The 12,021-nt window shown below is 40.1% G+C and overlaps 1 protein-coding gene across 1 annotated transcript in view; it reads left to right on the forward strand.

The window, feature by feature from the left end:
- The first annotated feature begins 951 nt into the window (after nucleotides 1-951).
- Nucleotides 952-12,021, forward strand: part of SUCLA2 (succinate-CoA ligase ADP-forming subunit beta) — a 48,813-nt gene continuing 37,743 nt past the window's right edge. The window contains exons 1-2 of the mRNA XM_082602655.1: nucleotides 952-1,065; nucleotides 7,569-7,749. Coding sequence (XP_082458781.1) covers nucleotides 976-1,065; nucleotides 7,569-7,749 — 271 coding nt within the window. The 5' untranslated portion in view covers nucleotides 952-975. The remainder of the gene's footprint in view (nucleotides 1,066-7,568; nucleotides 7,750-12,021) is intronic.

Below are 12,021 nucleotides of genomic sequence, written 5' to 3' on the forward strand. Positions count from 1 at the left end.
AGATGGGTTCTGGTGAAAGCATTTTTTTAAAAAGCTTCCCAGGTGATTCTGATACTCCTCTGGGTTGGTAATCTGGATAGCGAATGTTGCCCCCCATTCCACTTACCCAAGGATCAAGCCATCATCAGCCACCGGAGCCCCAGACACATACACCTCCTCTCCCGGGTGTGCCCCGAGGGGAATTCAGGATGGAGAAAAACAGGAAGCATTCTGTGCTCTGGATACTGGTCCTAGTTAAGATGCATTTCTGAGGAATAATTTCAATGAACCCAGATCCTTGCATCTTCCCATACCTAGAAAGGCACTAAAATCATTAACTTGAGATGTCTGCTCTTTGTGATTAGCAGTGATCCTTCTATGTTCGACTACATGTTTTTTTTTCCCCACCAAAAAACTCCTGTACAACCTGGCTCCTCCCTTACCTTTTTGGAGCAGTTCCTCAGAGCTGAGAGGCTGTCTCCCGGCAACAGTTCTCAGTAACCAGTGGCTGAGCATCTTCTCTTAGAGGGCAGAACCGCTCTGTTTTACTCACTGCTGTATCCCAAAGCTCAACTGCAGTGTTTGGCACAAAACAGACATGCAGTATCTTATTTTCTGAATGAACCCCATCTTAAAGAGATGAGGCACCTGAGGCTCAGAGAACTTAAGATCATACAGGTGGTGGCGCTGGTCGTCTCTCTATTACATTTAGCTAGGAAAACTACAGGTTGCTGAGCGATGGCCGAAGGTCGTATATTGAGGCTGCAGTGAACAGTTACAAAGGTCAAAGTTTGCTCTACGCCCGCCAAGCCCAGCTTCTCAGGAGCAATTCCTGCTTTGCCTGCCCGGGGCGAGCAGCCTCAGCAGAGTTAACCCGAGACTCCGCCCCATGGGCGGGGCCAGGGGCGGTCCGCGTGTCGGGAGCCCCTGCGTCGTCCGCAGCCTAGAGCTTCTGCGCCTGCGCGCGGCGCCCAGGAGCCTGGGTCGGACTCAGAAATGGCGGCCTCCATGTTCTACAGCCGGCTGTTGGCTGCCGCCACCCTTGGGAGCCACGGGCCCCGGACGGCGCTGCGGGCCGCTGCCCAGGTATTGCGGCCCAGCCTGCCCTCGCTTTGAGGGTCGGCAGGAGAAAGGGCGAGGTGGGGGACTGTCTCCTGTGGGCGAGGTGTGAGGGGATCCGGGGCCCGGCTCGGGGTCACTCCGCAGTCGGTGACATTGGGTAACAGGGGGTGCCCCGCCGGGTCGGCGGGCGGCTTGCCCGGGAGTGCTGCCCGCCAGGACTGCGAGCGGACTCTTGTTTGCGTTTTTCTGCTCCAGGCTTAAGTCTGCGAGGAGCTCCAGCATTCTGGCGAGGGCTGCTCACCTAGTCACTGAGGGGGGCGGCGGGGAGCCAGGGTGGGCTCCGTGTGGAGAGGTGGCGGCCGGACGCTTTCTCCTGCTGCTCCAGCGTCCGGCGCGGTGGGCCGAGGTTTCCGCGGCCCCTCTTTGGGGAGGGGGAAAATGCCCTTCAGATGTACTCTTGTGTCTCTTGGAAGCTGTCACACGTAGGAGTGGCTTCACAGAACCAGCCGTGCTTGCTGACTGGCCTTTTCTGGGACGAGGCCGGGAAGTGTCCCATCTCCCCCAAGTAGTGGTGTACTGTTCTGTTTAATAGCGGTAGTGACACGCTGTTTACCAGCTTACCACTTCATTTTTGCATGGAATATAGTATGATAGACGCATAGACGCAGGGTGTGTGTGTGTGTGTGTGTGTGTGTGTGTGTGTGTGTGTGTGTGTGTGTGTGTGTGTGTAAGGGAGCAAGGGCTTGTGTGCCCGTGGCACAGAAAGCCAAACTGTCAGGGGTTGTTTGCAGCAAAGTAAGCGTTTATTTGCAGCGCGCCAAGCAAGGGAGTGTGAGACAAGTCACAAATCCACTACAACTTGGTCTTTTGAGTTAGGAGTTGTTTTTAAAGGGGAAGAACAAAGAAGCTGGGATTAATCATTGGCTTGTGTAATTTCTGTGACATTTCTTAATTCTAGTTACAGAGGGTCAGGTTGTCTCCTGTTTATGGTTCTCTGGCCAAATGGTCCATGGCTTGGGGGCCTATTAACTCATCTTGCCCTGGAGAAACAACCTGAGTTTGTACTTTAATGATGGTATCTGCAATAGCAATTTTAGTGCATTAATGATGTTATCAACACAGCAATTTTAGTCATCTGACTCTGGTTGATTGGTGTTCAGTTAACACAGGATTGAAGTTGGAGGGGACAAGAAAGGGAATAAGCTTTTGGGTAGAGAGATTAATCATAAGTTCAGTAAGGGAACTTGGTTGTAGGAGGGCTCAGTTGGAGCATTTATTGTAGGCCAGGAACTGTGCCAAGCATTTTACATGTAATCTCTCAGTAGGCTTTTCAGCGACACTGTAAGTCAGTCATTAATTTCCGCATCATTGATGGAGAAACCTTGGCTAAGAGAACGAGTAATTTGGTCTAGGTCACCAAGCAGGTGAGGTCATAGCTGAGGCTTAATTCCAGAAGTGTCTGGCTCTAAAACCTGTGTGCTTGAATCTGCTTTACGTTTTTTCCAAAGCATAAGAATTAAACAATTCTTTCCAACATTGGCACTGATAAATTTGTGGAAGATCATGATTAGCTTCCTAAGTCAATTCCAGAATTTTAGGTTGTGTTCTGAAGTAACCTCAGACATGCCATAAATGAATTGATTTAGACTTTTTTTTTTCTTTTTAGAACTATTCATACTTTCAACCTAGTGAATTCTGTGAGTTTGCTTCCTAATAGGAGAAGTGATTCTTTTTTGGCCTTGAACTTCCCTCTTATGGGTCTTAAAGGGGGCTGTCTAGTTTTTAGAAAATGAGACTTTGGTGAACAAATATGTTTCCATTCTTAACATTGTCTTTATACTTTTGGAAATTCCTTTAAAAGTCTTTATCTCTCCATATAGAGATGCTTATTATATTGTCTTAAACACCTTCTCTTCCACCCTCACATTAAGTAATATAGCTTTAGAGTTTGGAATCACCTTAGTCTAACCCCTTGCTTTTTTTTTAAATTTAATTTTTGTTTTATATTGGAGTATAGTTAATTTACAGTGTTGTGTTAGTTTCAGGTGTACAGCTAAGTGATTCAGTTATACACATATCCATTCTTTTTCAAACTGTCTTCCCATACAAGTTATTACGGAATATTGAGTAGAGTTCCGTGTACTATACAGTAGGTCCTTATTGATTATCTATTTTATATATAGTAGTGTGTATATGTCAATCCCAGTCTCCTAACTTATCACTCCACCCCCCCCCCCAACGTTTCCCCTTTGGTAACCATAAGTTTGTTTTCTGTGTCTGTGAGTCTGTTTCTGTTTTGTAAATAAGTTAATTTGTATCAATTTTTTTTTAATTCCGCATGTAAGTGATATGATATGGTATTTGTCTCTCTGTCTGACTGAGTTCACTTAGTATGATAATCTTTAGGTCCATCCATGTTGCCGCAAATGGCATTATTTCATTCTTTTTTATGGCTGAGTAGTATTTCATTGTATATGTGTACCACATCTTCTTAATCCATTCGTCTTTCGATGGACATTTAGGTTGCTTTCACGTCTTGGCTATTGTAAATTGTGCTGCAGTGAAAATTGGGTCTAACCTCTTGCTTTTGTACATGGGGACATAGAGGTGTAGGGCCTAAGGAATCTTGTTCGAGGTCACCCACTGAGTTTAGCAAATTCTCTTAAACATTTTGTTTAGTTCTCTGACCCTTTTCTAGTTTCTCTGTCTTTCGTCCAGTGTATATTTGGTAAGAATAGTTCAAGTTAAATAATTTAAGGTATCTTCTTGTTTGTTGTGAATCATACTCCCCAGTAACTACATTTTTCCACTTTTGACTAAGAATTATTTAAACTAGGTATGTGATTGGATAGGTGGTGGGGTAGGAATTTGGCCAGGAATTTGTGGCCTTTTGGCAGTAGGAATCTTCTCAGTGATAATATCAGGAAAGAAAAACACTTAAATGTAGGAATCTTTGTGATTATGCAGTGCTTTGTATTACCAGCAGAATTCACAGCTGATGGTATTTCAAGTTACAGCTCGTAGTGGTGCAAGGAAAGGATTCTCAAAATATCTCAGATATTTAAAAAAACTTTAAAGTGGTATAAAAAACTATCAGCAATACCTTATGAGTACTACTCATTCTTTGTAAATAAAGATATTTGAAAATAGATGTAGATATTTGAAAGAAACCATAAAAATATACTTAGAGTTTTGCATCATGGATTTATCCCCAGCCTTTTTTGGAAAAATTTCAAACTGATAGGTATGTTCCAGCCAGTACATTGAACACCCATATTGCCTTCACCTACATTAAATTTATGCCACATTTGCTTTATCTTTAAAAAAATTATATGCTATGCAGTCATATAATTTATATACATATGTATGTATGTATAAATTATATTCATTTATTTTTGCTGAACCATTTGAGAGTAAGTTGCAGGTATCATGGCACTTCTTCACCCTTAGATGTTTCAGTGTATGTCTCTTAAGAATAAGGACATTCTCCTAAATAACCACAATATAGTTATCATACTTAGGAAATTTAAAATTGCTGAAATACTTATGTCTAGCGTATAAATCAGATTCATATTTCCCCAGTTGTCCCCAAAGTGTCCTCTATAAATGTTAGATTTTTTTTTTTTAAACTAGGATCAGGGCTCTATGGTATTTTTTTCTGGTCTGTCCAGCTAATTAGGTGCCACCTAGTGATTGTGATTGCTCTTATATGTGTTGCAGCTGTTTATTTATACATCTGTGAACTCTGTGGTTGGCCTCATTCTTTATGTGTCCCTGGTACAGTGTCTGGTATATAGTCATTCAAAAATGTTTCAGTGTATGACTATTTTCGCCAAGCTTATGCTAGGTACTCCCCCTTCCCCCCTTATTTTTATTATTTTGAGGTATAGCTTATGTACAGCAAAGTGCATAATTTATGTACAACTTCAGTGGATAGCTAGATTAATTTTTATGTATGTGTCCATCTGTGTAGCCACCATTCAGATCAAGATATACATACAGTGTTTTTAGCCCTCAGAAGGCACTCTCTTTACCAATACTCACTAATAGAAGGTAACCACTTATTCTGACTTCCATCACTGTATGTTAATTCTGACTGGGTCCGAACTATATAAAAAGAAATCATATAAGTATGTATTCTTGTGTCTGTCTTCTTTCCCTTAAAATTATATTTGTGAGATTAATCCATTGTTTTGTGAGCAGTAGGTTTTTTCTTTTTTGCTCTGTATTATTCTATTATATTAATATACTACAATTTACCCATTCTTCTATTGATGGGCAATTCATTTTTTTGTCTATTATGAATAAGCCTGCTATGAGCATTCTTATATATGCCTTTTGGTAGACTAAGCACTCATTTCTGTTGAGTGTATACCCAGGAATGGGATTTCACAAGGTAGATGTATACTGAAGTTTGGGAAGTTGTTGGTTTTTAATATCAAAGTGAAACTAAATCAGGGAATTGAGCTACCCAAGAGAGATGTTATCCAGGATTTTAGCTTACCAGATGAATCAGAAATAGCTTGCTATTCTATGTGGTTGATTTGTTAGACTAGTGGTTCTCGCGCTGTAGCGTGCTTAAGAATCAGCTGAATAACTTTTTACAAGTGCAGATTTCTTGTGGCCCAATCCAGAGGCTCTGATTTTGTAGATGAAAGGGGGACCCTGGAATCTGCATTTTTAGAGGCATTCCCAGGTAATTTTGATGCAGACTTTTCTCTTTAAGAATCAGACTGTTTTGTATAAGATTTCTTTCAATTCAGTTCTTACGATACTGTTTGGTATATACGATGTTTCAGTATTCTGTATTCTGTGTGGAGATAATGGGAATGTATGGGTGGATAACACTTAAATGTGTGATTCCAGTGCAGTTTTCCAAGGCTTTCATAGCACTTAATTTGTTCTACATATTGCCATATAAAGTTGATAGGATTGAGGAGTTTGAAAAAAGGGAGGGAGGTGTTTCTGTGTGTTGTTAATGATAGGCTAAGACTAGGCTCTAACTTAGTAGAGCTTTGGGACCATAGATGCTAGAGATCTTTCTGATTGCATCCTTCCTTCAATAGTTCTCATTGTTGTGGCCTTGCCACTGGTGGCTGACAGCTCTCATACTCCTTTGTCTTTCAGCAGTGACTTATTCAGCTGGTAGAGGGACATCTTATTTCTGTTTCCTACTTATTTCTTTTTGAAAAAATAATTCTTACTCAGCTCTACTGAGGGATATTTTAGTGGAGAAAACTCCTCCAGCTGTATAAAATAGCACTTGTTATTTTTTTATTTTCTGTCTCCTTACTCTTATTACTACTGTTTGATGTATTTTGTTTGTTGTCTGTGCCTCCCCCTACCCCCGACTCACAAATACACAGTAGATTGTCAGCTTTAGGTGCAAGGGTTTTGTTGGGTTCACCTCACTATTTCCAGTGTCTAGGTGCTCAGTAAGTTTTTGAATGAATGAACATTCTATGTAGATTGAAAAAGAGAAGTTTGTAGGGCATTTCTTTCTTGGAAGTTTTCGCAGTTCAGTTGTGAAGGACATACACCTGAACTGGGTTTGTAAAGGAGACACCAGTTAAAGGAATCATTTAGAAGGAATGCATTAAAGATGATGTTGCAGATTGGTTCTCTGAGCTGTAATTTGCAGACTCTTAGATGGAGAGTGTCATGGAGGAAGTTTACTAGAAAGTGATCTCTGAATCAACACCTGCGGGAGAGTGAAGGAAGGAGGACTGAATAGAGGGAGTCATAGAACTGTGGTGCAGTGCATTGGGGACCTCTGCTCTTCCTATGGAAGGTCTGCAGCTAGGATGGTCCTGAACTGTCCCAAATTGGGGTGAGGTGCCAGGTCTTTACATCCTTCCCTTAACCCTCATTGGCCAGTCATTGGCTGCAGGCTGACAGTGGGAAAGGAGGTATGACTTAAGGCAGGGAGGCTCCAGTGAGGGGACTCAGCTGAGACCTGTCAGCTGCCAACACTCCCAGCAGCTGGGCTATGAATGCCTTGGTCCCAAGGGAGGATCTGGGCAGCACACCACAATGTGCACTACAGATGAAGTAGGGGTTTTAGCTTTGAATGCACAAAAGCTTAATGGTACCAAATCATTCAGTTATATCTAGTGTCAGGCAATTTGTTAGGTTCTGGAGGAATGGTGGAGAGAAGAAAGATGGGAAGGATTTTTGATTTGGTGGAAATAGGAGATTGGTTTTAGATCTGCGAAATTTGGCATTGAGGTAGAAATGCTCTGTAGATCATTAGAGATATGGTACTAAAGCTCAAATAAAAGATAAGGACTAGAGGTGATGAGGAAATAGTTAAAACTGCAAGGGTAACATTTGGTATTAGCTAGTAGATTAGCTCTTAGTTTTGTGTTGTAATTTACTCTGAATATTATATTTTGATGTCTTAATATAACAATTCTGTTATAGTTTTGAAGAACGGAGTACTCTAAATAAATTATTTTCAGAAGGTGTTTTTAACAAGAATTACTGCCAAATCACTCTCTGTATAAATGTGTCCCCAATTTCTCTAGGTTCTGGGAAGTTCTGGATTATTTAACAACCATGGACTCCAAATACAGCAGCAACAGCAAAGGAATCTCTCACTACATGAATACATGAGTATGGAATTGTTGCAAGAAGCTGGCGTCTCCATTCCCAAAGGACACGTGGCGAAGTCACCAGATGAGGCTTATGCAATTGCCAAAAAATTAGGTACTAAATTAACAAAAACTTATGCCATCTCGACATGGGATCTTTGATAAGATACGAACTTTACTTTTGGTTTAATAACAACTTTTGGCTTTTATTTTATATTTAAAAAATAAGTTTTATTAACGTAAAAGAGAAGGTGGAACTTATGATTGTTGGCATCCTAAAATTATTATGAGATTATTCTGCGCTCCCGTAGTGCTGATAACGTAAGAATCAAAGCTTCGGGAAGCTGAAGTCCTGTTTTTATATGCTATAATTATGGGGAAGAAAATTCTGGCTGTGATGATTCTTCAGGGAAATGGTGACAGAAAATCTTACCTGTTTATGTGATTGTAAAGGGAGGTCCAGTATTTCTCCTGTCCTTTTTTTGGACGTGAAAAATAGAGAGCCAGAAGGGGGAAAAAAGAAGTTGAGCATTAGAATATAAGCTCTATAAGAGCAGGGTTTCTTTGTCTTATTTTGTTCACTGATAATATCCCAATCTCTTAGAAGAGGGCCTGACACTTAGGTAATCAATAAATATTAATATCGTTAAATGAATTAAATAGTTGCCTATGTTTATTAGTAGATTATTTTATTGATAACAAAAATCTTAATAGGTTTTGTTAATTTATATTAATCTTTTAATTATAAAATAAATTTTGAGTTTGGAAAGTATGCTTCACTTTATCTTTTTAAGGATTTAATAAGAACATGATAATGAGTAATGTAATAGCTATACACTGCATTTTCTTAGTAGTAATATTTAAAATCCCAACAATTTTATGTAGATTACCATAATTAATCTCTTTTTTATGTACATTTGATTAATATGGCTTTAAATGTGCTTTGGTGGAGATTTTGCTTTTATTAGTTTTTCAAGAAAGATATGGAACCTTTTAAACTTTAAAATTGTAAAAGTCTTCATCTCTATTTGTACTTATTTGTTTCTAGAATGGGTTTTTCTTTCAAAAGTGAGAGCATGTAGAAGATAAGAAAGTTGTCATACAAAGCGAAGGAGAGGCGTGGACATATATACACTACCAAGCGTGGAGTGGATAGATAGTGGGAAGCAGCCGCAGAGCACAGGGAGGTCAGCTCGGTGCTTTGTGACCGCCTGGAGGGGTGGGATGGGGAGGGTGGGAGGGAGGGAGATGCATGAGGGAAGGGATGTGGGAGCAGATGTGTATGTATGACTGATTCACTTTGTTGTAGAGCAGAAACTAATAAAAAAAAAAAAAAAAAAAGAAAGTTGTCATATATTATATGATATGTTTTTGAATGAGGTAGGCTTGATTTCCTTGACATGGAAGCATGATTTGTTTTTAAAACATCTTTATTGGAGTATAATTGCTTTACAATGTTGTGTTAGTTTCTGCTGTATAACAAAGTGAATCAGCTATATATATACATATACCCCCATATCCCCTCCCTCTTGCGTCTCCCTCCCACCCTCCCTATCCCACCGCTCTAGGTGGTCACAAAGCACCGAGCTGTTCTCCCTGTGTGATGCAGCTGCTTCCCACTAGCTATCTGTTTTACATTTGGTAGTGTATATATGTCAAGGAAACATGATTTTTTTTTTTTTTTTTTTTTTTGCAGTACGCGGGCCTCTCACTGCTGTGGCCTCGCTGCCACGGAGCACAGGCTCCAGACCCTCAGGCTCAGTGGCCATGGCTCACGGGTCCAGCCGCTCCAAGGTGTGCGGGATCCTCCCGGACCGGGGCACAAACCCGTGTCCCCTGCACCGGCAGGCGGACTCCCAACCACTGTGCCAGCAGGGAAGCCCCGGAAGCATGATTTTTAATTTACAGTTTTGTTTATTGTTAATCAGAGAAACAGGTTTTTTGTTTTTTTTTTTTAAGGACTGATGGTTTTATTTATTTAGTACAGAATCCCAGGAGTGAAACTGCTGGCTTGAAGGGCTTATACATACATACTTACTTACTTAATTTATTTATTTAACATCTTTATTGGAGTATAATTGCTTTACAATGGTATGTTAGTTTCTGCTTTATAACAAAGTGAATCAGCTATACATATATCCCCATATCTCCTCCCTCTTGTGTCTCCCTCCATTCTCCCTATCCCACCCCTCTAGGTGGTCACAAAGCATCGAGCTGATCCCCCTGTGCTGTGCAGCTGCTTCCCACTAGCTATCTATTTTACATTTGGTAGTGTATATATGTCCATGCCACTATCTCACTTCGTCCCAGCTTACCCTTCCCCCTCCCTGTGTCCTCAAGTCCATTCTCTATGTCTGGGACTTTATTCCTGTCCTGCCCCTAGGTTCTTCAGAACCTTTTTTTTTTTTTTTTTTTTTTTTAGATTCCATATGTATGTGTTAGCATACGGGATTTGTTTTTCTCTTTCTGACTTAATTCACTCTGTATGACATACTCTAGGTCCATCCACCTCACTACAAATAACTCGATTTCGTTTCTTTTTATGGCTGAGTAATATTCCATTGTATGTATGTGCCACATCTTCTTTATCCATTCATCTGTCAATGGACACTTAGGTTGCTTCCATGTCCTGGCTATTGTAAATAGTGCTGCAGTGAACATTGTGGTACATGACTCTTTCTGAATTATGGTTTTCTCAGGGTTTATGCCCAGTAGTGGGATTGCTGGGTCACATGGTAGTTCTATTTTTAGTTTTTTAAGGAACCTCCATACTGTTCTCCATAGTAGCTGTATCAATTTACATTCCCACCAACAGTGCAAGAGGGTTCCCTTTTCTCCACACCCTCGCCAGCATTTGTTGTTTGTAGATTTTTGATGATGCCCATTCTGACTGGTGTGAGGTGATAACTCATTGTAGTTTTGATTTGCGTTTCTCTAATGATTAGTGATGTTGAGCTTCCTTTTATGTGTTTGTTGGCAATCTGTATATCTTCTTTGGAGAAATGTCTATTTAGGTCTTCTGCCCATTTTTGGATTGGATTGTTTGATTTTTTGTTATTGAGCTGCATGAGCTGCTTGTAAATTTTGGAGATTAATCCTTTGTCAGTTGCTTTATTTGCAAATATTTTCTCCCATTCTGAGGGTTGTCTTTTGTTCTTGTTTATGGTTTCCTTTGCTGTGCAGAAGCTTTTAAGTTTCATTAGGTCTCATTTGTTTATTTTTGTTTTTATTTCCATTTCTCTAGGAGGTGGGTCAAAAAGGATCTTGCTGTGATTTATGTCAAAGAGTGTTCTGCCTATGTTTTCCTCTAAGAGTTTTGTAGTATCTGGCCTTACATTTAGGTCTTTCATCCATTTTGAGTTTATTTTTGTCTGTGGTGTTAGGGAGTGTTCTAATTTCATTCTTTTACATGTAGCTGTCCAGTTTTCCCAGCCGCACTTAATGAAGAGGCTGTCTTTTCTCCATTGTATATTCTTGCCTCCTTTATCAAAAATAAGGTGACCGTGTGTGTGTGGGTTTATCTCTGGGCTTTCTATCCTGTTCCATTGATCTATATTGCAGTTTTTGTGCCAGTACCATACTGCCTTGATTACTGTAGCTTTGTAGTATAGTCTGAAGTCCGGGAGCCTGATTCCTCCAGCTCTGTTTTTCTTTCTCAAGATTGCTTTGGCTATTCAGGGTCTTTTGTGTTTCCATACAAATTGTGAAATTTTTTGTTCTAGTTCTGTGGAAAATGCCATTGGTAGTTTGATAGGGACTGCATTGAATCTTTAGATTGCTTGGGTAGTATAGTCATTTTCACAATGTTGATTCTTCCAGTCCAAGAACATGGTATATCTCTCCATCTATTTGTATCATCTTTAATTTCTTTCATCAGTGTCTTATCATTTTCTGCATACAGGTCTTTTGTCTCCTTAGGTAGGTTTATTCCTTGGTATTTTATTCTTTTTGTTGCAGTGATAAATGGGAGTGTTTCCTTACTTTCTCTTTCAGATTTTTCGTCATTAGTGTATAGGAATGCAAGAGATTTCTGGGCATTAATTTTGTATCCTTCTACTTTACCAAATTCATTGATTAGCTGTAATAGTCTTCTGGTAGCATTTTTAGGATTCTCTCTATATAGTATCATGTCATCTGCAAACAGTGACAACTTTACTTCTTCTTTTCCAATTTGGATTCCTTTTATTTCTTTTTCTTCTCTTACTGCTGTGGCTAAAACTTCCAAAACTGTGTTGAACAATAGTGGTGTGAGTGGACAACCTTGTCTTGTTCCTGATCTTAGAGGAAATGGTTTTAGTTTTTCACCATTGAGAATGATATTGGCTGTGAGTTTGTTATATATGGCCTTTACCATGTTGAGGTAAGTTCCCTCTATGCCTACTTTCTG

The sequence above is a fragment of the Mesoplodon mirus genome (genome assembly GCF_964341445.2).
Source record: "Mesoplodon mirus genome assembly, chromosome: 17".
Lineage (NCBI taxonomy): Eukaryota > Metazoa > Chordata > Mammalia > Artiodactyla > Ziphiidae > Mesoplodon > Mesoplodon mirus.